The sequence below is a fragment of the Parambassis ranga genome, chromosome 12, assembly GCF_900634625.1.
Source record: "Parambassis ranga chromosome 12, fParRan2.1, whole genome shotgun sequence".
Lineage (NCBI taxonomy): Eukaryota > Metazoa > Chordata > Actinopteri > Ambassidae > Parambassis > Parambassis ranga.
In genome coordinates this window covers 8,520,568-8,547,718 of record NC_041032.1, presented here as the reverse complement: position 1 = coordinate 8,547,718, position 27,151 = coordinate 8,520,568, and the positions used below count along the sequence as shown (strand labels likewise).

General features: G+C 41.2%; 1 protein-coding gene across 1 annotated transcript; it reads left to right on the top strand.

Annotated features, from left to right (window-relative positions):
• The first annotated feature begins 4,048 nt into the window (after window positions 1–4,048).
• On the top strand, window positions 4,049–27,151 carry gnaz (guanine nucleotide binding protein (G protein), alpha z polypeptide). Its single transcript, XM_028417271.1, has 3 exons — window positions 4,049–4,346; window positions 17,608–18,924; window positions 26,144–27,151. Exons 2-3 carry the CDS (start codon window positions 18,202–18,204, stop codon window positions 26,486–26,488), a joined length of 1,068 nt encoding a protein of 355 aa, XP_028273072.1. The 5' UTR covers window positions 4,049–4,346; window positions 17,608–18,201; the 3' UTR covers window positions 26,489–27,151.

Here is a 27,151-nt window from a genome sequence, read left to right as displayed (position 1 = left end):
TAAGTTAAGAAGATGGATGGATGGAATTAATCAAGAAATCAGCATTATTATAGTTATTTTTGAATATGTAACATGCATGGTTACAACAAAAATCTGTTTTAAAAAAGTAATTAGTAGGACATACACGTGCCCACCAGGTGTCAGCATTTACAATGAGAAATTGCATGACGTGCCATATGTACAAGTGATGTAAGATAGTTACAGTAAACATGCTTTAAGTATCAGTGTTCAATACACAATACACAGATTTTTTTTAGTTTAAAAAAATCACATGACTATTTTCACCTTAAATCTTGTGTTCACCAGCATTTGTCGCTGTAATTATTCCTTTTTATCTATTTAAAATCCAGTTAAATAATTGAGTTCATTATGACAGGTAGGATGGTCGTGAATCACATATCTGTTGCACATCCTGTACACAGACGGGTCCTGCCTAATGCTTCATTTGTCTGGCTGATTTAAAGCACCTGATTACACTTCTGAACTGATTAAATGGAGAGTCTGAGTACACTGTCAGTATTGTTGTAGATCTGCAGAGGAGCCCTGACCTCCAGGTCATGTGGTTGTGAGAAGGGAAAACCCCTTATATACCACTGCTGTTGCTTCTGTAGTGTCGTACACTCTGTGGAATAATCAAATCACACAAGTTGAGAGGAGCTTGACTGAAAGAATGCAGAGTATATATAAGTTATTCAGACCTGTGACATTCATTCCAAGTCAGTAAATGCTTTAAGACAACACCTGAAGTAAAATTAGCAAGTACATGCACGTCAGTGTCCATTCCATATTCTCATGGTTGACTGCTCGGACTAAAATGTGGGCACAAGGCAGAAATAACTTTGTGTATATTTTCTCTGGCTTTTTAGAGGCTTTCCACAAAGCTGACCTTTTAAGGAAGGCTAATATTCCCGCATGGCACATTTATGCCACAAGATCACCAGGTGTTTTGTGACAAGCCTCCCACTTGGCAGGTATTATTCCTGGCTGTGGATCACACTATTAATGACACAGATTCCATGCTTGCTGTCAAGGACACTACTGACAAAACAAGGAGTGACTTTCTCTCTCTTTACTGTACACTGTCCTCAGCCACAAAACGGCTTTGCACTGGTTGCTGATCTCTTTTCCCACAGTGAGTTTAGCTCATGCGGAAAAACATAGGTGTCATCACAGCTAAATGGTGTCGAGTCATAATGCAAATGTTTGCTAAAAGGCAGAGTCTTATGTCAAAGTCTGTAGACAAGAGCCTCTCTTCCCTATTTCCTCTCAAGCTGAGTCAGGGGGCGAACGCCTGTTTGAAGCTCTCCCCCTGGGCTCCAGGGTTCTGTGGGATCCGGGTGTGCTGACACTGTTAGCACGCCTGATATGAGAGCCTGATCAAAGCTGGCTCATTCTGCCTGACCGATTTCCACAGGATTAAGGATTAGGGAGACAGGAAGCTGGGAGAGGCACAGAGACAATCTGGGAGAGACAAAAAGGGATAGCAAGGGTTATGGAGAGTGAAAGGGATGGAGAAATGTTAGAGAAGACAGAAGGGTCAAAAGGACTCACAGAGGACAGGCAAAATATAGAATGAACCCATGCAACTGAAGTGTTTTAATGAAACGATGCAGTGGTGCAAAGCAATAAGTGGACTGAAAGGAGCGTTCTATAAAACATGAATTGCTGAGGCTGTTGTAAAATACAGTCTTGCAACTTTTCTGTATGAATTGTGGGAATTTGGCCACCTTCTGTTAATAAAAATGTTTTCTCAAGAGACAGGGCTATGCTGCAGCTTATGAAGTGTGAAGTCTGATATGTAGCTGTAAAACAATCCCTGCACTGCATTACAGTAGACTCTTCAAATCACTTTTGCCATCAGTGTAGAGCAGTGTTAAGTGATGCTTTGTTTAATTAGCTAACAGTGTTGCTGCTCCAGGTCGGGAAATCTCACTTGAGAAGAATTAGGGTATATTACTGTCTATAAGATGAATTACTTGCCACAAAATGGTCACAAAATGTCTTGTTTAGTTAAGGAACTATTATTATTGAAGATCGTATCATTAGAAAATGCTAATTAGGAGTATGACACCTGTGGCCTGCATGTGAACTGCAGCCAACACCCTGTTGCTGTTACAGTGCTCACATGTGTTCACTAAGGAGCATCCTGGGCACTGGTTCAATCAGTACCACAGCTGTGCTGCGTACTGCGCTTGTGCTGCACTACTGTATTATTCCCCCCCAAAATGTTATTGTTTGTTATCGTTTACAGTACTGTTATATTAGAGAATTCAAAGGTAGACAGTATTTCGCTACACTAGTAAGCAATTTGTTCATGCTAGTTAATACTGCACCCTGAGGTGAGGCCCTCTGTACTAAAAGTCCTAATATTTGGATAGTTGCTTTACATCATTGCACAGCCAAATTGTAACAATGACTGGTTACAATGCATTTATGGAAACAACACTGATTTAAATTAAGACATTTTATAGAAAAATATCCTTCTGAACATATCTATTTTTCTCTATAATCTGGTTGTGATATGACAATATGACATATTATCATCACCTCATCAAAACATGACTGCCTTTTGCTTCAGACCCTCATTCAGAGCAGTGGCTGAAACCTTTTTGTGTAACATAAAATCATTTTGTCACACCTAGATATGTATCTACTCTTGTTTTTCAACTTTTAGGTGAATTGTCAACAACTATTGAGCCTACAAAGAAACACTGACCTAGTTTAGACCCCTGACTGTTGTATGCCATGTGTGAACAGGCAGCATGTATGTTGTCCTCTGCGTATACCAATTTTATGAACCTGACTTACAGCATGTTATTGCAACACTGTTTGTAGCTTCCGTTGTTCTAAACCAACAGCCCAAAATGGAGCAATTAGACATTTCTGCAGCATTCAATGCCTGCTAAACAGCAAAGAAGAGTTTTTTTTGTTTAGGGTAATTATTAATATAGGATGAGTGACTGGTAAAAAGAGGTAGGAAGAAAGTGAGAGGAAGAAATAATTGGGAAAATGCACCACCTGCCTGCCAAACCGGATTAAAAGGGCCAGATGAAAGGTCAGGGAGAGGCAAAGTTGTTCACCCCCACCAGATGTGCACTTTCTCTGGCCTGTAGCCGATTAATTATCTCACAGTTCATGACACCAGGATTGGTGTCAAGGCAATTGCATTACACTATACACACCCTGAGCAACCTGATCTGGGGATTTTTCCTGCTGGACAGCATGTGTTTCTCTCTCTGTGTGTGTGCATGCATGTCCGTGTTTGTGATATAAAAAAGGGAGGAGCCTTTTTACACATTAGTGGCATCCATAATGAAAAAGCGAGCCAGCAGTGCGATCACTATGTTTCCATGTGTTCTCTGTTGCTGTAGTCATGCAAAACCCGTTCATTTCTTTACTTGTTATTCCCAGACATTAACCAAAAGAGGAAGAAACACATACAAAAAAGAACCACCCATTCACACCCTGTGGCATGCTGCCTCATTTGCCCATGCTTCTATCAATTCTTAGTTATAGCCAATAGCAATAAAGGAAGTGGTCCCACTGTCACAGAAACAGTTGGCACGGAAACAGCACATTACACCATCGTCCAATCCCCCTCCCATTCCTTTGTCGTCATTTTTCCCCTCCCTTCCTCTCCTCTCTTCTTCCGTCCAGTCCCCTCCTCCTGCTCCCTCTCTCCCTATCTTGTATGTTTTTTTAGTCATCAATGAAATCACAACCAATCCTGCTGCTGGCCTGTCATCAAGCACATAGCACCTCAAGGAACAGATCTACTCGCAGTGTTACCTCTAATCTAATCTATGAGGCTCAGATTCCTAATGACTAATGTATATTTAATAGCATGGCACAAAGATACACTGGATGTTGCAGGTAAAACCATCAAAGCCTGTTTTCTCTTTCCCTCTCTGGTTTCTCTCATGATTTAATCCTGACCATTTCCCTCTTCTCTCTCTCTCTCTCTCTATCCCTGCTGACTCCTCCCTCCATTTCTGCTCTGCACTCCCTCTCTCTGCCTCTCTGTCTCTGACACACTCAAACACACGCACACATATATACACACCCTCCACCCCCATCGCTGCAGTGTCTCAACTGCCTTGAAGCAAACAAGAGAGGATATAGAACACAGACGTTAATAAGACAGAGAAAGAGGGGTGCTGAGAGAAAGAGAGAGAGAGACAGAGAGAGACAGAGAGCGAGATGTATGTGAGTGTGTGACCCTGTGAATATGAGGAAGATATGAAGATGAAGCAGCAGGACTAAAGGTGGATTGCACAGAGCCTTTCTCTCCCTGCAAGGGCTTGTCTGCAGTATCCTTTGTAAATGGATGCTGGCTTGTGAACACGGTAAGCTTGACTCTGACATTTTTTTTCTCAGGCTGGAAGGCTTAGAGATGATATTTCACTAGCTGTAGCCATTCTGTGGAAGCTGTGTTTTCCTGATAAAAAAGGGAAGATGATGTTGAGAGATGTCACCAAGGCAGGCAGGCAGGCAGCCTGTCCAGTCCCCTCCTCCACCCTGCTAGCTCTGTGCCAACGGACGCTGCTATCTTATGCTTGCAATTTGACTCATCATCTCCCAGGAGCATCATTGATTCTTATAGAATGCTTTAATGTGGATGCAATGCTTGGTTCACAATAATTACTGTATGTAGGACAAGTGGAGGATGCATCAAAGATCAAAGATGTGTGTATGCTTGAGTCTCTGTGCTCTGTACAGGCCATAACTATGACAGAAATGGGAGAGTAAAATCGCTATCACACACAATCAGGTGTTCAGTGCTTACAACTAGCTCTACAAGACACTGGATGTGAAGGTGCAGTGGGAGGTGTACATGAAGCTTGCTTCTGAAGGCACTGGGATAAGCGGGCCCAGGAACATTGACGGATTTGTCAGCGGGGTTTGGTGTCGGCTGTTCTACGGCGTAATTTCACATCAATTAATAATCTGGATCTTGATCTGGGATTTATTTGGTTTGCTTGTGTCTGGTTGTGTGTGTTTGAATATAAATCCTGACGGTGAGACGAGGAAGGAGGGAGTGAGCAGAGCGTGCTCATCACTCAGCAAGCAAAACAGGATGATTTGTGACATTCTCTGCATCTACAATCTTTCATATTTTCAGCAGAGCATTACTGTAATTTTTTTTTCAATGGGGGGGTCGATTTGTGTGGCATTAGGAGAGCATGTGTATTTTTGTTTACTGTACGTGTGTTTGTGTTACATACTTGACAGAGACAGAGAGAGGAATAGGGAGAACCAGTGCAGGGAGGGGTTGAGGGGATGGGGGGGTTTAACAGTAGGAAGGCAGATGGGGCAGAGGGGCGGAGGTTGATGCAGCAGAGAGCAAGTGAGAGAGAATGAAGGAAAGAGAGAAGATTTGGAAGAGATTGGATGGATGAGACATGGTGGTGATGGTAGAGGCGGCGGTGAAGGGGATAACTGTGATAATTTCAAGACAGTGCTTTTCTGAACATGTGACACAGAAAGAATGCTGGATGTGTCTGTTGTAGTTCCACCAGCAGGAGCAGCAACAGCAGCAGCAGCAGCGCACACCGAGGCCCTGAGACATCTGATACAAGGCAAAGATGGTGGAAATGCTACTACGCTTGTCTTCCTTCAATAGTTAGACATTCTGGAAAAAAATGGGAATATTGTTACAAAGTGTACAGAATGGGAAAAACTCTCCAGGCAGAGAGGTGACCTGACTGTCCAAATGAAAAGCACAATTAGCACAGTATAGGCTATTCATTTTAATTTCTGTGAGTTACTCCACAGTCAGTGTATTATCAGATGGTGGTCAACATGCCAGCCATTTTTTTTTGCAAAACCAGACAGGAGTAGTGTCAAAGGCAACCAGTAATGAACTACCCTGGAAGCAGTCTGTAGAAAAAATGAATAAAGTCATGTTACTGTGCAGCCAGACAGCCGTTTCTGGGACAAGGAATCTGATGAATCGCTCTCTTCAAAGCCACTAGATTCCATAAACAAAATAGCATTTTTACCTTCTACAACACAAAAATTGCTGGAAAATAGCCATGTAACTTTGATGTTCATTTAGATCCAAACTGAAACATTAACACACTGAATTCACTCAGTAACACAAACAAGGTAAAATGACTGTATTTGTCAATAGAGTCTGGTGGCTTTGAAGAGAGTGTGGCTCAATATAACGGCTTCAGTTCAAAGTTGGAAAAGACTGTCTGTTAATGGCAAGGTTCTAAATTAAGCATGCTGTCTGCTTCTTTAAACTGGGGGCAGGCCGACCACCATCTCCTGCAGGTAATAAAGAACCCTGACTCCTCAACGCTTGGCATGTTGTTGCCATATCAGTCATTGGCAAAAAAAGCAAGCAAAAAAAAAAGGGTGGACCAACCAGAATCAGGATTGGTCAACACAACAATATGTGTTTTGCATACAAACAATATTGGTGCTATACCTGCTGTAATACACAATTCAGAGTGTCCTTGGTGGTTTTGTCCAGTAGTGATCCTCTCAGTCACTTGTTGGTAACTATCAGAATTTTTTGTATATCAGCTGTAATGTTTACATACATGAAAAAATATGTCAGATGATGGTTGACAATTTTCAGTGGAAATATATGAAATACATAAACAGCATATTTATGGCCTTCACCGAGTTTTAGACACAAACATTGACAAACATCATGTTACCCACATAGTGGGAGATTTTAGTTTTATTAAGTTTTTCAATCAGCAGCTTTGTTCCTTCTGTGAAAAAAGTAGAAAAGCTGCAGCTCATGTGGCTTTAATGCATAAAAATACTGAGAGCAATAATGTGCAAACCCTACGCTGAGTTGACCTCCTTCCACCTCTTTTGTTACTTGCTACATTCATTCCACTGGGTGACATAATGGCAGGGGACAGCAGGGATAGACTTGGTTTTAAAGTGACAGTGGCTGTTGAAGTTGCAGGTCTCACACAAGAGGAGGCCAATGGCACTGCCAGGGCGTACATTCAGCCATCTATATGCTTGTAGGTGAGCAAACGACCAACTTGGACAATTAAACTCAGCTCTATTACAGTAAAGTATCAAGGAGGGCAAACATAGTTCCCTTAGCAGTCTACTTAATACAATGATTAATGTAATGTACCATTTATTTCCTGGAGAGAGAGAGAGAGAGAGAGAGAGAGAGAGAGAGGCAGAATTTCCACTTGACATTTATACACCTTATGAAAATGAACATGAATATGAAAGAAAAAACATGTGCATGTGTCTTAGCATGCTTTGTCATCCTGTATGTTCAGACAGGGCCTCACTATGATTCAGCTTGCTCAGCATTTGTGTTTGTTTTGGGTCTTTAATCCCAGCCAGATAAGGGGACAACGTGTCATCGCCACACAAGCAGCTGTAAGACACGTTTTTTGGCAGGCATGTCCTATACACAGGCGCCAATGTGGAGAGCGGACTAATGAATTACTTAACAGTGATGCGTCGGTGAGGAAGGCTTGTTGGTTAAATTGAACAAAATCTTAGGGCGGGGCTCCATGAGTGAGTAAGGATTAGGTTATCTTTCGGTGTTACATAAAACAACATCAGCTCAATTCACCCATCGCTCTCACTCTCTGCCCTCCTTTCTAATCTTTACTGGTAGTCACATACAGGGGCCTGTCTGTCTTCCTGAGACCAGCAAGTGAGAGGACCTTACTTCCAGCGCTCAAATCTGAGTGATGAGAGGGCAGAGCAGAGGGGACTAACAGAGCAACTTTGTGTTCCATTGCACACACATAACAGCGGTCATATGACAACAAGGAGGTGGTAGAGAGGGAGGGGGATGATGAGGGAGTGCTATGGCCTACAACCCACTAGTGAGGGATGTGGCCTGTACTGAAAGAAATGAAAGGAGTGTGTGTGTGTGTGTGTGTGTGTTTATATATGCATGGATGCACTTAAATGGCTATGCAGTGTGTAATACATTCTGAGACATTAAATACAGGCTTTCTGGAAAAACCAAGCGGACCATTAGCTTGTTTTGATGAGGCCACTCAGGTCAGCTTTTCCAGGAAATTAGTGAAAAGCAGTGTGATTATGGTGGTGTAGGTCAGTTACTTCTATACCCTAATAGTACTTTCAGCTTTTAGTTTGTCCATGTATTTTCTGGAGGAGACAGTTATTACCATGGTAGTCAAGGAATTGGAGAAGAGGCTTTTTGTAGAAGGGGAGAATTAATGTCTTCAAATTTGTGGCGTGATCTTGTAAAGGAGTCCATTCAGATTCATAGTGATTTACCGTTACTGTTTTCTGGTCAGCCAGCTCCTCACACATTCATCCTGCAAACACAATGCTTACAGGTAAACTGTTTGCAGCTTAGCCACATTGAAACTCATGTCAAAATTTCTGTATGTTTTATCATTTTCATCATTTGCAAAGAGCAACCGCCCTATTTTACACTTGGCTGATTTTTAACTCATCATTGTCCTCACAGAATTAATTTTGTGGAGCTCAATGGGTGGGTTAATGGCTGCTATATTGTTGCATTTGCTCCAGTGTGAGATACTTTTCCTTTTCCTGTTCCAGTTATCAAATCAGCAGATAATGTCTGTGGGCTGTAGCTGAATGTTACCCACAATTTCCTTCTGTTGCAAAGAGCATTATCTGTCATGAACCAAAATGAGTATCAGTGTTAAGTCAATAGTGCTAACTTGAGTAGTTTCGTGCCTGTTAACTCTGAACATCCAGATATCTAAAGGCTCACAAGTGTACTCACATTTACTTGTACACCAGTGCACGCACACGAGACCGTAGTGTCCACCTTGTGCCATCTTATCCCTTCATATCAGACAGCCTGCCCATAGCTCAGCCTGTGCACAAACATGCCATTGTCATCTCTAGCTGGCCTTGTGACTCAGTGTGACCCGCTGGATTGGAGAAGGGGGAACACAGCCATTGAGATCGAGAATGTTAAACAGAGCATTATCACGAAAAAGCATCTAGCATACAGAGAACCCCACCACTACCACCACCACCACCCTGTCTCCACCCTTTAAACGGCCCTCTGTTTTTTGGGGGGAGTAGAGAGGAGAACACTGCCCATCATTGTTTCCCATAATGAATGAGTAGTGTCCTCACATGTGTGTACAGTATACAGGCAGCTTTCTCTGAAGTCCACATTCAGGATGATGTGTCGGAGAGTAATAGCACAAAAAGTTGAACAAACAATTATGAGAGGTAATTTGAAAGTTTACAATGACTACATTTGATAATTCACTTTACAAGCTCACATTTGATTTAAACCTTTAAACCTCCCAGATGATTTGAGGCATCCATAATAAATGAGCTGTTTCACATCACTGGAAAAAACAATGTGACGTGTAAGTAGCAAGACAAGTAATAGGTTTTAACCTTGTTTTAGTTACACAGATTGCATTCATTTAGCCCCCCCCCATACACCCTGATGTGCACGTGGCTTTCAAGCAGTCTCCACTGCATAAATGTGGCTATAAACTTGCTATCCCTGTTCAGCATGAATGATAAGACCCAAAGTTTGCTCAGTTTTCACTGTAATCCAATCTGTTTGGAAGACACACAAGAAGATAGAATGTCATGATGAAATGTGATTAATAAGGAAAATGAGGGTTGATCCAGAAGCAGCTTTTTTTAGATCAAATAACAAATACAAACTGTTGAATGGAGCCGAAGATCTTTCTGCCTGCATGCGACCTATATCTCAAATGATTCTGACGTAGAGTGGGGCGACCACAAAGCTCTGACTCATCACGTAGAGGCAGCCCATCCTGGTTGGACTATACTTCATTTAATTCATTGCACTGTGATGTGCAACAGACACACTGTATATTTGTGCAGAAATATCACATGATACAGTGTTATCTACGGGATCTGTTAGCAGCTGGCATTGGGGTGACATTGATCTATGGTTCTGCAGCTCGAAGCAGAAAAATTGACTGTCTGCTTTTTGTCCCACATTCCACAATGTTATAGCTGCAGCATATCCAATCTATGAAATGCACACTGAACCATTCAGTGCTGTGCCTGGCAGACCATCCACCTTAAATGTGCAGTTTCTGTCTGTCCTGTGGCAAATTACAAATTGCTCTATAAACCACTTATTAAAGTAAAGAGCCAATCATTGTTTCCGTCTTTGGCCTTTGGAAGTACATTGATCTGACATTAAATATGTTATGGCTCATAAAAAAGAACATCAAGCAAGCTGGAAAGGACAAATGCATTTTTATATATATACATATATTTATAAATCACTAGATTTTGTGTAGCTAGTTCCATCTTATCAGAACGTCTCATTCGTGGAAACGTTCCCAGACTGCTAACTTTTGCTGGTGTTTTTTTTCAGTAACTCTGGCAGAACTGATATAAGACGCCTCTCAGTTTCAGCAGCAGAAGGGCTTAAAGGAGGACACATAAAAAAGACAGTATGATTAAATAATACACACAAAAGACAGATTAAGATTGGGTTATATAACTGCTTGTATTGTTCCAGGCATATGAAATAATTGCTTTTTTTTATAATATTGTTTTATTGACAAGCAGTGAATCCTGACACCCAGTGAAGACAACATGTAACTCACCTAAGCAGGCAGCAGACGTCCTGAGATGGCACCCACCGGTCACTCAAAGCGGTCACACCTTTAATTATGCCTAACATTAATCCTTGTGGGTTACATGCAGTTCTGATGAACAGGGTTTTTGTATCAGGCTGGAGTTGGGCATTTCATTATGGAGGGCTAATCTTGTTTTTAGAGCAAGCTGCTAATGGCCATTTGAGGAAGTTGCTTGTATGTTGGTTTCACTATTCCAGGCCTGAAAGTATCCATTTGGCATTAACAACCATAGACTTGCAGTTATATTACAGGCAAAGAAGAAAATATCTTGGTGTTTGGATTTATTTATAATTTTTCTAACCTTTTTTATCTGCAACTTGCTTGTCTACAATCCTAACAAGTCCCACCACAACTGGGGGAGGATAAATGCACTTATTCACATGACCACCGAGGGGAGTCTAGCCATATAAGCACCATTATGCTCGTAAAGATCTGAAGTTTTTAATCATCATTAGACAATTAAACAAATTACGACTCTTAAATAAACCTTCACATAATGGTCAGAATTGACATTGACAGCCAATCATAAACAGAAGGAGCTGCTGCTTTGTAAGGCACAGTCTAATCCAATAATCTAGTAGTACATATGTCAGGAAGGTGATCAATTTGTTGATTGTTGTGTAGCTGACATAGTGTCCCTCTCATATAGATGTGCTTTTATATGGCAACAGTATATAGACTCACTTCTTGGTATTTCAAGCCAGAGTAGCTAAAAGGGAGTTTGAGCTTTAAAGACTTGATTTGAGTCATGTGTGGACCATCAACCACAAAGAGCCCAAAGTATTTAGCATAATACTGAAAAGACTGGAACCTCATGTCTTCAATTCAAAGTCATTTTCCCCCAAACTAAAGATAAAACCCCAGATTTCTATCAAATAAAAGGCTTGTTTATGTTCAAAGATTTAAGTATAGTGGGTTATTGAAAAGCTAACATGTCTAGTCCTAAATAAATATTTAAAAATTCTCACAGAAAACAGCCCCAAGACTGTGATTAGTCTGCCACTGACTAGCCAAGCAGTATTAATACATATCAATATTAAATATTTTACTCTCTCACAGTTGGTGATTCTTGTGTGGGCAAATCAAAAGTACAGAGTGCAGCTCTTGTGTTTGCTGTTCCTGCAGCTGCAGATGAAATTCTCCTGGTCTGTTTCGACTGTCAACAGTGTCATCACCACCGTTTAAAAATCTTCATCCCTTTCACAGAAATGCAAACGTCCGTGGAAATGTATGTCAACCTTCAAGCAGGTGTGCATTACCTTAGCTTAATAACATAAACACAGCTCCAAACAGTCCAACACACACCTGCCAATGTCACTCTGACATTGGGTCAACTGAGGGGTCAACGGATCCACAGCAGTGCATTGTTTTGTGTAGCTGTATATCATTTTTAGCATTTCCATTTAAGTCCTCCCAGCCTGCCTTTTTTCGCTTGGCACATTTTACATCACTGCACCGTTTGGACAAAATGCCAACAGTCATGTTTATCTGAAAGAGGATTAGCTGGGGCTAACGTCCGTTTACAAGATTTATATGCCTTCATTTGAGAATGAAAGCTTTCGATGTATTCAAGTTAAAATGAGTCATGTTGGCCAGCTCACCTCTGTCCATGCCGGACTGTCTTATCTATGACCTTGTGGTGGTTGTATAAACTGTTGCAGACAACAGCAGCTGAGGAGTGCATGTCTATTGATCCTCTCGGATTTTCTCACTAATGCATTGCTTATTCACCGCCTCTGTGGCATCACATAAATTAATAACGTCTCTTCAGTAGAGCCTCTCTTAGAGGCCCTCTCTGGGCAACTGGCCATCCCAGGAATCTCACAGAAAAAGCCTGTCTTTTTTGTGTCTCATCTGCTGATTTCTCTAAACACCTCTCGGTCTAGCACAGCACAGGCGATGAATGCAGGATTGAAAAATCACTTACAGTTGCTTGATAGCCGCCACAGACGTCACAAATATCTGCCACAGCCCAAAGGTTTGATCACGGTTTCCCTCTAACTGTTTAATCTTGACACAATGGTCCGATTTAGCACAGATCTTGGGATTAGCTACTGTTTCACTCCTGGGATTTTGGATATTATAGCAAAAAGCACTCAGATTCCAGTAAGAGTCTGTATATGGACACTGACCGGACAGCCCAGTCTTTCACTAACCTCTTTTTGTCAGAGAGCCAGGGAAGGGCTTGTCAGGGAACCACGAAAACAGTGGCCTTAGGATGAGGAAACATAATTGCTGTGCAGCTGATCGTAAGGCATGTGAGCTGTGCTATTTCTCTGTATGCATGGTCTATATGATAGTTTGCTGGAGGCACTCCAGCTGCTCTGCTGAAATATTTTAAGTGACATTCATCAGCCAGTCAGAGAAAACATTACAATTTTACTGGTATTTGTTAAGTTTTATGATAGTTACACAATCCAAGGTCTGTTGGGAAAAAAAATGTGAATGACGATGAGTCAAGTCGACCTATAAAATGTGAATTGTTGTACAGTTATCAAGAGTAGCTTTTCTTTAGCACCATATTGCGGTGGATTGAACTGTTCATACGCGTGTCTTTGTGAATGCAACGGTGGTTGTAGTTTTTGCTAGTCCCCAGCTCTTCATTCAGAAGTCCTTGACCTGCTTTAGCTGTGATAAATGGACTATATTCTTGCCATAGTTTGTTTTGATGTAAATAGGTTAAGTGGTTCATAGATGGGAATTTGAAAGTCTTGCTGGCTGTTAGAGTGCAGTTATTTTTCTTTATGTGGTTAGCAGCATAGTATTCTTCCAGGGTGAGTTTGTTTGACCCAGAACTTCTCATCTGATCCCTCCTGAAATGCAAGCCTGTGTTGACCACAGCGCTGACACACAGACACACACCTGCTCATTCATAAACCATTACAAGATGACTAAAAGCGCGCCTGTGCCTTTCACCTTTCTCTTAACATTGCACACTTTTTTTCCATTCATAAAGTAACACATTCAATGCGCAGGACTTCTCTATCAGTACACCTCACCTGCATATTACCCCATTGACATGATGACTTTAATGTAATTCTATTTGCATCACATGTCCTCTGTAGCATGGTGAGATTGATTTCACGCCAACACAAAATGGATTCAGCACACTTTTGTTGCACTACTTTCAGATACAATTGGATCCTCTATACATGCTGACTAGAACACTAAGTTCACTGTCGGCACTTACCTGAAGATGAAGAGGCTTTACTTCTATTTAAGGTTATGTTTTTCAATTTTGTTTGATTACAGCTGATGATTTACTATTAGTATATTCAACACTCCCTCATTCACATATACATGTGCTATAATGCATTTCTCTTGTCACATGTTTTTGCACCTACCTATAAGCTATAACACTGAGCCGCTAATGGATTAAAATCATCACTCAATCTAATAATGTGATTGAACCTAATTTTAATAGCAGTTTTGCAGACTGAATAACCACAGCGAGAAAGCAACAGAGATTACACAACAGAAACACACTGGCTGCATTGTACTCATCTCTAATAAAGGGTGTGATAGTAATTATTCGCAGTGCAGTAAATTAATAATAGTAGGTAAGCACTGGAGGAGAGTGATGTAGGGGGATCTGTGTGTGTGTGTGTGTGTAGCTGTGAAGGGAAGGGAAGGCAGGAGAGTGACCAGGCTTGGTGTCATGCTGGCTATCAAGTTTCCTCACCCCTCATGATGCACAGAGATGCTGGCCTCTCTGCATGGCCCCCGTAGCTCTGCCTTCACTCATCACTCTGCCACTCACTCACTCACTGTCCACTCCTTTTTTGGAAGAACTGTGCACTAAAAGAAAATCATTGATGTTTTAAAAATATATCACTATTAATAGTTGAATCTGCTGCAAGTAAAGTATGATAGAAAAAAAACAAAAATCAATAATTGGTGAGGCCACGTTATGCACACTTTTTCCATTATTTGGACTTTTTAACAGGGTAACTTGTAATGACTCGCATGTGTTTTGGTGCTGCCAACCAGTGTAGCTGCACATGTGACAGCAGGGAAAGGCCAATCACATGGCCATATGTGTTACAGTAGGACTGGATCCCTTCATATAACCCAGTCAGAATCAGAATATCAAGGGCTTTGTGTAGGACCAACGATAGGAGGATATCTATTGGTAGGACACCAAAAAACAACAGAAATTAACCCTTCCCGCACCCAAGGGGGTGAGGGGATAAAATTATTGTTGGGGACAAATTTAAATTCAAATTTAAAACTACCCCCTTGCATGAAGACATGTGTGTGGATGGTGCTGCTTCTTACAGCATAGTAAAGAAGTGATTTTAAAAATGGCAGCCTGATATGTGAACCCTGGGGATGCACAGGGAGTTCTGCTGTTAAAAGGTCATTTTAGGAAAGGGCCTTTCTGCATTGATCTCTGGAAACTAAATTTTCAACACTGATGACATCATAGCCACTGCAGACCTGTATAATGTATGTTTAATACAAAGAGATCTGTAAGCACTATGACTATTGGACTACGTGTGAGATGAGTCTTCAAAATAGATAAGAGTTAATAACGGTATAGACCGTAGGCATCATGCAGATGCACCATAGGAATCATGTTTTCTTACATACACTGTCAGTTATTTGCTGTTGCTTGCATTTAGCACAACAGTATTTCAACTTTAAATTAGACTATGTAATTTGTTACAAAGAGTGAAAGCATGTTTCCGTCCTGTGGGCGCTTTTAAATTTGTTTATTTTTTGTTCAAAATGTTAAAAGTTGGAGGCATTCCATCCTGCTGCGCTGTGCTCCAGTTTTTAGGGTGTAGGTAAGAAACGGGCCCTGCTGTTGTCTATGCAACGTAAAAAGCATGTAATGTTGTTTATATGAAATTAATGTGATAATAATACGCACTGATACTGTGCTGGCGGCACACTACTTCCACAACAATTATCAAGCAAAGGTGCAGAAATGTGCAAGTGCTTGTTTATGAAAGTGAAACTACTTCATGTGCAGCTTTAATGCGTTTCATAGGCTCTGAAAATCAGTGATGTGCATTAACCAGTTTGGCTGGCTGTGCCATTTTGAGAGGTAGTCAGGTGCCTGGAGCCAGGAAACAATGCTCTCCACTCTGTGTTGTGATGCTTTGTTATGGCTTTGTTCTGCTCTGTTTGTCCTCACAGTCTTTTGAAGAGTGGACCTCACTCACTCACCGAGAGAAATGCTCTCTCTCTCTCTGACAGATCTGCGGAGTATAGTTTCACCACCAAAACTAGGCCACAGTATGATTTCACATTTGTTACTCAGCCAGTAGCATATAGCATGTTTCAGCACGCATCCATTTATCATTGAACTTTATTTGTTTTTGCTTCCAATTTATCACATCATAACATAACATAAAACTTTATTTTGTTACCAAAGTCTGTTTGAAGTAAAAGCAGAGTCTCCCAAACAGCTATGGTATCAAAGCAGGTGCAGAATGAACAGCATTCCCAGAAATATTTGTGTTCATCTTCTGATCACAGTGCATAACTTAAGGGATAACAAGACAGATGTGTGGGCAAGGAGAAGGGGCTTTACAGTGGAAAGAAAGAATGTCTGTTATTTTCCACTGTGATAGTGAACAGGCATTTCACATGTACATTTTGCTGAACAGCATAATATGATAGAACAAAAAGAGGCCAGTCAGAGCCAAACAGTGAAAGATGCAACCAGGAAATATTCATCTTGTTTGTACTGCATCTTTCCATTCAAATCATGGCCTTGTTTTTTTCTCTAACCGTATGTTTGACCTTGATTGTGTATATAATGAGTCTGTGTGTGTGTGTGATGTTAAATGGGTAGGTGTGGTTAGCTAACATCTACTTTGGCTCGGAGTCTATGGTAACACAGGACTGCAGAGAGAGAGAGAGCTGTGCTGTGAGTGTTAGGAGGAGAAACCTGAAAAGGCAGCGTACACAGAATATTGATGTTAGCAGTGGTTGAATGAAACGTGTGCAGGTTAGTATGCATGTGACTGGATATGCTTTTTATGGAACAAGTTGATCTAGATAAAAAGCAGCTAGCCTTGTTGTATCCAGAATTACAAATCCACCTCCCTGCACTTCCAATGGTCACTAGAACAGACCATCTTTGCTAGATTAAAGTGGGATTTATGATTTTCCCAAGCTGCATATTGGATAGTCTACTGCCCACACCTTTTCAGCGTCTGATAGAGTGTATGCGTCGAACATTTGCTATTAACCTGATCCACCAGATGGCTTGATACACAGAACCATCTGGAAGTCATCCGTGTAATGTATGTAGGAAGAGCATGCACTAAGAAAGTACTTGGCAGGTGATTGGATGAACCATCTGTCTGTCACTGACTACCTCCCTCCCCCTGTTAGGTCGTTTCATGGTGTCATCACCACAGCAGACCTACATCTCACCCGCAGCCGTTGATGTTTCTCCCAGGACGCTGATTGGTCTGACGGACCAACACTACAATGCTCTAATGTTCTAAAGCTAACAGTATATTTGATAGCATGAAGATGAGATGAGACATACTGCTATGTCTAATTTGTTAGTAATGATATAAAACCTAATGTTTGTAACAAACAGTTTATCTGTCAGACTCTGTGCAGAGAGCACACAAGGCTTTTTCTATTGCAGGAACTCTGAGCAGGTGCAAGGTGGCAAAAGCATTTAAAGGAATGTTGATCTGCTCTTTTTGCCTTAGTTGACAAACTACTTTATTAGATTCAATAAATTAAGGGAGTTACATGCCAACCAAGTCTCCTGTCATCTCATTCTCTTCTTCCTCTGTCCTTCATCTTCTGCTCCGATGTTGGCTTTGGTCAAAAATATTACTCAGAAAACTGCCCTCACAGCCATTTCTAGTTTTCAGATACTGACCTCTTGTGGGAACCTTATTTTTACCCTCAGAGAATATCAATAATCCAAATTTTCTTTTCCTGTAGCAGATACAAAAATGGGACTAAAAGTAATAAAACTGCTCCAATTTGTCTTAAAGCTGTTTCATCCCTCTTCTCTGTCTCTGTGTTGCAGTTGTCTGGGAGATATCGCACCACAGAAGAAGCAGGAAAAAAAATTATCAAGAAGCAACGGACCCAATATCAAAGAGAGGTGGATAGTTGCAGGAGCCAAACAAGGAAAACACAACACAAGAGCCATGTGGGAGGAGAGTGAGGGGGGTTTGCTATTCACATGCATCAAGCCCAAGCACTTCCTCTACTGACACACACTGAACAACCCCCAGTCGTCCTCTAGAGCTTTTCCTCAGGGAGAGCCCCTGCTATGAACCCCAGCTCCATTGGCTTCAGCAGGCAGTCCAACCTCAGTGCCAGGCGCTGTGTGGGCATCCCACAAGTCTGGGTTCTGCCCACACAGAACTCACAGACTGCCCTTGAACAAAAAGAATGAAATACTCTTGAGTCGCTCCTCTGTGTGGTGGCTTTCCTGTGGAGAGTTAAAGTGGTCTGTTGTGAGGTTTTGTCTGCCTCTTCACCTGCAAGCTTGCACTCGCCTAAACCGTCTGCTGCTCCTCCACCAGCTCCTTTCCAATCAACTCTTCATTCTAATTTTGCTTTCCCATCAAACAGCAGCACGACTTCCTTTGTGCTTACCACGTGGTGGAGGACCATGGGATGCCGTCAGAGCTCGGAGGAGAAGGAAGCAGCGCGGCGCTCGAGGCGAATCGACCGCCATTTGCGCTCAGAAAGTCAGCGGCAGCGGCGTGAGATAAAGCTATTGTTGCTGGGCACCAGCAACTCTGGCAAGAGCACCATTGTCAAACAGATGAAAATTATACATAGTGGAGGCTTCAACCTGGAGGCCTGCAAGGAGTACAAGCCCCTTATCCTGTACAATGCCATCGACTCTCTCACCCGCATCATCCGTGCCCTCACCACCCTTAAGATTGACTTTCACAATCCTGACCGCGCCTGCGATGCCGTGCAGCTCTTTGCCCTCACAGGCCCAGCTGAGAGCAAGGGGGAGATCACTCCAGAGCTGCTGGGGGTGATGAAACGTCTGTGGGCAGACTCAGGTGTCCAGGAGTGCTTTCAACGTTCCAACGAATACCACTTAGAGGACAACACTGCCTACTACCTGAACGACCTGGACCGCATCTCTGCAGTAGAATACATCCCCACTGTAGAGGACATCCTACGGTCCCGCGACATGACCACAGGCATCGTGGAGAACAAGTTCACCTTCAAGGAGCTCACGTTCAAGATGGTCGATGTAGGTGGACAGCGCTCAGAGAGAAAGAAGTGGATTCATTGTTTCGAGGGCGTGACAGCAATCATTTTCTGTGTTGAGCTAAGTGGCTATGATCTCAAACTCTATGAGGACAACCAGACGGTAAGAACATTCGTTTTTTATTGGCTACCAATGAATATATTATAAATATTCATGTACAATATATTACACATAAATATAGCCATGAGTGCAGCAGAGCTTTGGTGAATATATTTTTTTCAGTTTTTCTGCAGCAATTTTAGACACCAATAAATATCCCTGTGTATCTGTCAAGTACCACAACGGAATGAAGGAAAGATCAAGATGACATTTCCATTCACAAGAACAAAGGTTGAATATTTTGAATTGTCCAAAAGACAGAGAGACAAAAAGGTTTAACAGCTCTGAGAAGCAAACTGAACACAAGCCTGCTCTGCTGTGTCAGTTCCTGTCTGTAAATTCCCCTCTACAATACAAAGAACGACACTGTTATCAGACTGAGACAAAACCTTTTTTGGTACCTGTATCTGTGGTGATTAATTACAACCACTGTACAAAGGAAAGAGGCTGATCATTCAGCTTTGCCTCCCCATCTATGCTGACATTAGTAAACCTATTGCATTGAATATTTTTACCTTATTTAAAGGCTTTACCATTCAAAGCAGGCAAACACACACCTAATGTTAAACTGTAAAGTGGACTTTTAAATAGAACTTAAAATACAGGTACATTTTTTTATCTTGCAAGGTCCCAGGACCACATTCATTCTGCCTGACAACATACTATAATTCAGTCAGTTCAGTTTGGTTTAATAAACAGTTAGGAAAACCTTCTAAATTTATGTATTTATTTATTAATGTATTCAGAAAAATGAAGGTGAACAGACTGACTGGTGTTATCACCTCCCTACTGTTGTGGAATTTGAACAATTATAGCACATCCATCTTCTTATCTGAGTGTTTTGGAATAGTTGTGCAGTTACTGCTTGTTTAACTGCCTGTATGATAATAAAAGATCAACAACAGAACTCTTTTAAATAGACAAAACTATGAGGGGTCATTTTCCTTTTTAAAAAAAATATATTTCCCCCTCAATGGCATGATCTCACTTTCCAGTATCCACGTTCACCTTGACGTCTTACAGTCAGCTCTGGAAATAGCTCAAGCACAGAGGAAACTTTGGCATCAGTGTAACTGAACTGGCCTGATACTGCATGGGTTACCCGGATAAAACTGCGTGTGCACGGTGCCAGGTTGGAACATGAAATCAATTAGTTTTATAGGTTAAAAATAAAGTCTGAGGAGAAAATGCAGTGTGGTGTTAATTGAGTTCACAGAGTAAAGTGTGAGGTTGTACCTGTGAGAATTGGCAGATTGCACAGGCACTTTGTAGCAATGGGAGTTAAATGGTGCCACAAAAAACAAATTTCATGATTCAAAGGTAGAAGGCAGAGAAGAAGAACTCTGAGTCCTCCTATAGGCATTTAACCCTGTGATGAATTAAATGTCTACTAATGCATTTTAATGATTTGCTTGTGGTTAAGCTATTTGTTATATAGTAACACACAAGAGGCTGTGCAAACCCACACATCACATCACATGCACACACAATTTGATCTATGACATTATGTTATGTACAATGGTTCCACAAATTGTTTTTGCACTACTATTACTTGCATAAGTGTAAAAACGAATGGACTGAGCAGAATTTTAGATGTGCCCTGTGTGTAGTTGCTGCAACACATCCTCAAGTATAAACAGCAAAATCCAAAGACATTGTACAGCTCTGGTTTAAAGTGGTACAAGGAATGACAGAATGGGTAAAACTTAAAATCTGGTTTATACAAACCATGTCAAAAATGTTTTCATTCTTATCAAGAAGTTTGTGTTTTTGTCATCCAGTGTTAAACTGGCGTGGAAAAAGATTCAATTGCATAGACCTGATAAGAGTGTCATGCTAATTATTATTCCATTCCCTGTGATATCAGGTAGTTACTGGTTGGGTAGTTGAGATGATTAGCACATAGTGTAGCCTTTCACACGTTCTCATAGTCTTCCTGTGTGAGGGTGAATTCCTGAAATGAATATTCATGTTATTGACACCAAGTGTTATGGAAACTGGGCCTAACAAGTTGTCAGTCTATCACCAAACCCTTCAGCTGTGAGGTGACAGTGTTAATCACTGAGCTACAATTGTACCTGTCAAAATTGCTGATGAGACCATGTAACTGGAAGAATATGAGTGATGAAATGATCGTATTTATCTCTCTATACGATGTGGCTACTGGCTAAACTGGTTGAATTGTTATCTAAATAAGGATATATAAGTAATTAACACATAAGTGAAGTGAGAAGTGCCATTAGAAAGCTGTAATTTGCATCTCTGTTGCTCTGTGGGAGGTTTTGTGATAAAAGTCTTTCTTTGAGTCCATATTTTTTAAGTCTATAATTATATTTAAATCCAGTATTAGAGGAAAATGGAGAATGCTTGTCAATCGGGCCACACCCTGATAACTCTACAGTAGCATGTGGCTGCAGCTTAATGCAGTATCAATTAGAAAAGAGAGCTAACAGCACAAAAGCTGTCAACAGCTGAATATTAGGCAGACTGTGCTGATGGAAAACAACACTTGTGTATTTCTAAGAAAAGGACAGTTATGCTTTTCATCAGTTTAGCCGGCCTGTACGGAAGGAAAGACAGCTGTGTAGACCCATCCGATTTTTAGATAAAGATGAGACCACATCCTTTTGTAACAGCAAATTAATGTCAATGCACTGAAGTGAAAAAAAGAAAAGATTGTGCAATACTTCATTTAGTTGGAAGGGATGCTGGGAGGCAGTGTAAAAGCATGACCTCAGTCAGATAATTCAAGACTTTTATACATTTTACCACTAATTACAGTTCTTGCTTTCATAATCTTTAAGTTTTAACCCATACCATAAAAGAACATTATAGCATATATAATGCTGCTGTGCATAAAAAGCTATAAAAAAAGGTTTAATCCTTCAAAGAGGTGGTGCAACAAAGTCACTGATTCAACTTTCCAGATCAGATGTGACTCATCAGTTTTCATCCCAGTGAAACTCTGACTCATTTATTTCAACAATTGCGTTGTAAGTGCTGCGTGTCTGTGAACCACAGTGACAGAGATGATATGAAGGCATGTTAAATCTGCACTCAGGAGGACAGATAGAAGAAGAGAAGTTGAGGCAGAGAGATGCTGGGTAGCAAAGCTAAAGGTTGCAAAGCTTGGGAGTTTGACTAAAAATAATAAGGGAATTTTGGAAATTTATCAGTGTTTATGTGCATGCATGTTGACTTCCAAAGGCTGTGAAACAGGCTCTACAAAAAAAAACTTTTAGTTGCTTTGAAAAAAAAGTGTCACTTTTATACTGATGCCATGTTGTCTTTCTAAGATTGCTATAAGCAGAAAACAAAATCCATCTGACCAGGATAGACTCCCATTCACTTTAATGCACCAGTTTGCACTAGACAGAAAAAAAACACCACCATAATAATTACAGTACATTTACCCATCAACCCATTCCCTGATGCATTTTCCCTGTCCCATCCCTGTCTTCATAATGAATCGGTTACCATGGTTACTGTTGCTAAGCAACAGGCCAGTCAAATGCTCCTAATCCTGCGCTGTTGACAGTGAGCTGTGACTAGGGAGGGGAGGATGAGAAGGGGAAAGGAGTGGTGGAGGGTGGGGAGGACAGCAGCTCTGGAAAAGAATAGATGAGGTGCATGTGAATGTGCATGTTCTGTGCGTCTGAGCGAGGGTTTGTGGCTGCATTTTTATTAATATGGAGTGCAGGTTTGTATGCAACAGCTGAGGCTGAGCAACTGCAGTGGATTTAGTGTGTGTGTGTGTGTGTGAGGTGAAAACGTAAAAGCATAGATATGAGGTTAGCAGCTATGTTGTGCCAAGCACCATCACACACACACACTAACTACAGTGTCAGCTCTGTTTCTATTGTTTCATTTATTATTTTATCAAACAGGAATTAATTACCTGTCACACAGAATAAGGAATTTAATTATTGGGGCTTTCATGTTTTTATGCCAGAGCTGTGTGCTTTTCTTTTCAAGCTACAGCAACAACATTTGAACGGAACATAAAAACAAAAAATGTCTTCCTGATCTGTGGCTATAGATCACGTTGACTGTTGCTTAGAATCACACATATTTAAGACATACTCAAGAATATTCTCAACTGCTTTACTGGCTAATCAAAGCCATTGCTGTATTGCTTCATATGACATTATGGTGTGCTTTACAGAAAACAGAATGAGATGTTCTAACAGACACAAAGTGGGGCTATACATTCTCACAGCTCTCAGTGCATCCTTTATATTATCCAGTGTTTTTATTAGAATATTTTCTTCAATAAAAGCTTATTTGTTTACCCCAGACACCCCATAGCTTCTTTGGCTATATGACTTGCATGTTGTTATTTCATTTAACAAAGCTATAGTACAAGATGCAGGAACACATTGCAAACTTCAAAAGAATGCTTGTTTTCATGTCTGACCCAGCAGTGTGGCTGCTCGCAGTAACGACATTAGTAATTAAACAGAGGGAAAACAGAAAGGGAGCAGCCTGAATAATGCAATTCTCAGGTACGGCCAAAGAAAAAAAAGCAGAAGAAGAAGAAGAAAAACAGAAGTTTTAAAAAAAAATCATCAAATGCAAAGCACACCTTTCTTGTAAGGCAGTGACATTTAAAATAAACCACAATGAATAACAAAGGAGCGGCTGCACATTTAAATGACTTGTATATATGGGAAACAAAGCAATGACACTGTGATGAACTTCCTCATTAATACTTAAGCTTAATTAAGGCCTGTGCCTCTCTCGAGTACTCTGACAGGAGGAGGTGAGGGGGAAAGCTCTGTGTGTGTGTCTGTGTGTGTGTGTGTGTGTGTCAGTGGGGGGGAATTTGCAGCAGAGGCAGGGGGTCTCCATGCTTTAATGCTCCTGGGTGTCCCACACCGACGCCACCACTCCCCATTAAGAAACAAAGAGCTGCAGAGGCCAGGTAAAGAGACTCCCTGGGCTCAGCTGGCTATCTCCATAGCAGCTGGACTCTTGTTTTTACACCCTAGAAAGAAGAGGGGTGAAGTCAAAAAGTCTGATGTGATCTTGTATAATGTATAATGTTTAGGGATTCTGTCTTATATACAGAAAGCAGAGGTTAAGTTTCAAACCGATCGGGTAACAACACGTGACGAGGATGGGAACATCTGGGTGAAGAACGAGGCATTTACGAGGCAATACCAGAACTGCAGACACACTCGTATGCACATTGTATAGAACAAAGCTCCTTGATTTCCTTCCTCCTGTGGTTCTCACTTTAACTGCCTAAACTTTATTTGTAGAGAAAAGTGGGACTGTATTCAGAGTTTAGTTGTATCGCTACAAGTTTTATCCCTGGATATAAGATGTATTATTTCTCTTAATGAAAAAATGTCCAACAACGACTTACCTTTTAATTGAAATGTAGGCTTGATACAAAGCCTACATTTTAAGAGAATATTTTGGGTGTTATGTAAGGACTGCATGCAACTTTGGCTTCTCATAACTGTAGCCTTTTCATCATTATCCAAAAATAATGCACTTACACCACCGAAGAATCAGGGTTTACTTTGAATCTGCACAATGATTGTCTAATCCTCTGCTATTCCCCTCAGTGTCTTTTTTCATGCTGTGCAGATCTTGTGATTTGCTCAGAGCATCATGTTGTTTCTGTAACCTTTTAAACAGCAGTCCTCCATCTGACAACCTCCCAGTCACAAGCTACTGGCCAGTCGCCACATGCCAGCAGCTGCCATGAGCAGATCAACTTCCCTTTTTCTTTGTTTTCTCTTATACATTCACAACATCACATGAGCTCAAACTGTAGGCGTAACATATACACACACACACACACTCACACAGATGTTTGCAGGCATTTTCTAATAAAGCCACAGTGTTTTAACACCCTTCACATTAAACAGGGTTATTTATATTTACAGTAATGCAATAATGCAGATTGTGAAATCACCATTTAACAAATGTGTGACAGTATTAGAGTTTTTGGTTTAATGTTGATTTTTTTTCTGTTGCTGTTCTCACACTTTGCTGCAGCTAATCTGTCTGCAGGAAAAGGCAGATATCAGTGATTTCCATCACACTGTGGTGAAATGTGTTTTTCAGCTTCAGAGACGTTGATAGTTCTTGAACCTCACAGCTCAACTACAACCCCTGCATTGTAAGCTAACTACACAAAGAGCAGCACAGGGTTAGGACGGTGTGTGTAAATAGTCAACAGTTCGTTGGCTATTTACACACAGATCCATGGAGGCCCCTCTTCTAAGGTTATGGTGCAAGGAGACCCATTTCGCTCAGATGATTCAGGTTTTCTTACCCTTTGAAGATGACTTATTTACCTTGTTATTTTCATTCTGTTCATTATTATATTTAGATTTAGTCCCAAATTGGTTCGGTTTGGAGTACAGATTATTTGATTATGGTTTAGGTTCATGGACATTTTAAATTGTTAAAAAGCCTCTCTGTGTGCTATGTGCTTGTTTTTTCCAGGCTGTAGCTGTAATTGGCTTTTTCCAAGGTGCTAATAGCATTGTTGGCTGTAGACACATTGGTTATTTATACTCTGGGTGCCAATAATAATATTACGTATGTATACCTGGGTGCTTGTCTCTGCCATACTGTTCACTTAAGTGTGAATAGCCCTGTCACTAATCTTCATGTCCCTGATGACTACAAACACCTGAGTGCAAACAGAGGCAGAGCACGGGTCAAAGAAGTTAGCATGGTGGCTTCCTAAGAGCTCAGTTAGGGTGACCCTGACATTTTTTGTGTCTATAATGTTAATGAACTATTCTCTATTATAAACTCACTTGAGAATAGAAATACATGAAAGACTACTGCTCCTCCTCTGTGACTGATCATTTCATAATATTGGGCTTGGAGAAAGTTCATGGTGGTCAAAGAGGTAACTAGTTGTTTCAGAGGAGAATGTTAGAGTTCAGCAGCAGGTCTTTGTCTGTCTGAGTCTCAAGTCTCTGTTGACATAACAGAGAACGCGTACCTTTGGCTGGTCAAGTGGATATCTGTGACGTGCGCTGGATGATTTTAGACTTCCTCTTATCTTCTCTCGCCCTGATCACCCTGAAATCTTTCAGTGACCTTACATGGTCTAATTTTCTCACTTGGCTTCTGCTCACTCACATGACCCTTTGGATAGTGTGATAAATTTGGCAGATTTGGTTTGTTGCTTCTTAGTGAAATCATTGTCTCATGGTCTGTTTCCTTCTCTCTCCCCATGTGCACACAGAGCCGTATGGCAGAGAGCTTGCGTCTGTTTGACTCCATCTGTAACAACAACTGGTTCACCAACACATCACTCATCCTCTTCCTGAACAAGAAGGACCTGTTGGCTGAGAAGATAAAACGTATTCCTCTGACAGTGTGTTTCCCTGACTACAAAGGTCAAAACACCTATGAGGAGGCAGCTGTCTATGTGCAACGGCAGTTTGAGGACCTCAACCGCAACAAGGAGACCAAGGAGATCTATTCGCACTTCACCTGTGCCACTGACACCAGCAACATCCAGTTTGTGTTCGACGCTGTCACGGACGTGATCATCCAGAACAATCTCAAGTACATTGGGCTATGCTAGGACCTGATGCTGGGTGGGGTGGGGGCGGGGTGGGGCAGGTGGGTGAAACGGGCTGCTTTGCAGCACTAGGCCTGCCATCAGGCTGGATAAACAAAAAGGCATGTCAGTCGCCCTGACTGTTTATTGCTTTGAAAAGGTGCAACAGAGAACTGGAAAGCAAATGAGGTAGTGAGAAGATCAGGGATGGACAATACTGTAGATTTAACTGTTTTAATAGAAACAACAGAGCTGATGGGCCATGGTGAAGATGGGATTTTTACCCTACGTGTTTGCACTGAATATAAGTATGCAGAGACACCCAAACACACACACACACACACACCTTTGTTTGCTCACACACAAGATCCTTGGATCAACAGTCAAGCACTTGTTTGACAAGACAACACTGGAAAATTTAGACAGCTACCCCAACCTGCCTGCCAAACCTGAGACTGAGTAGCAGGTCTGTATGGCAGTTTTCTGTTACTTTTGTCTCCTTTATTTTATTCGCCGAGTCAATTAATGCTGCTTTACAAAAAAAACTAAACAAAAAACAAAAAAAAGGAAAAAAATGACAAAGAATTTTGACAGAATCAATGTTCTGTTTTAGATTTTCACCCAAACAATAGTAAAGAGTGAGTGCACCTGATGAGACGTAGAGAGAGTCTGTATTTCTGGGGAATG

Coding starts and splice junctions, on each gene's coding strand:
- gnaz (XM_028417271.1), top strand. CDS start 18,202: ATGGGATGCCGTCAGAGCTCGGAGGAGAAGGAAGCAGCGCGGCGCTCG. Junction 18,925..26,143: donor TCTATGAGGACAACCAGACG/GTAAGAACATTC, acceptor ATGTGCACACAG/AGCCGTATGGCAGAGAGCTT.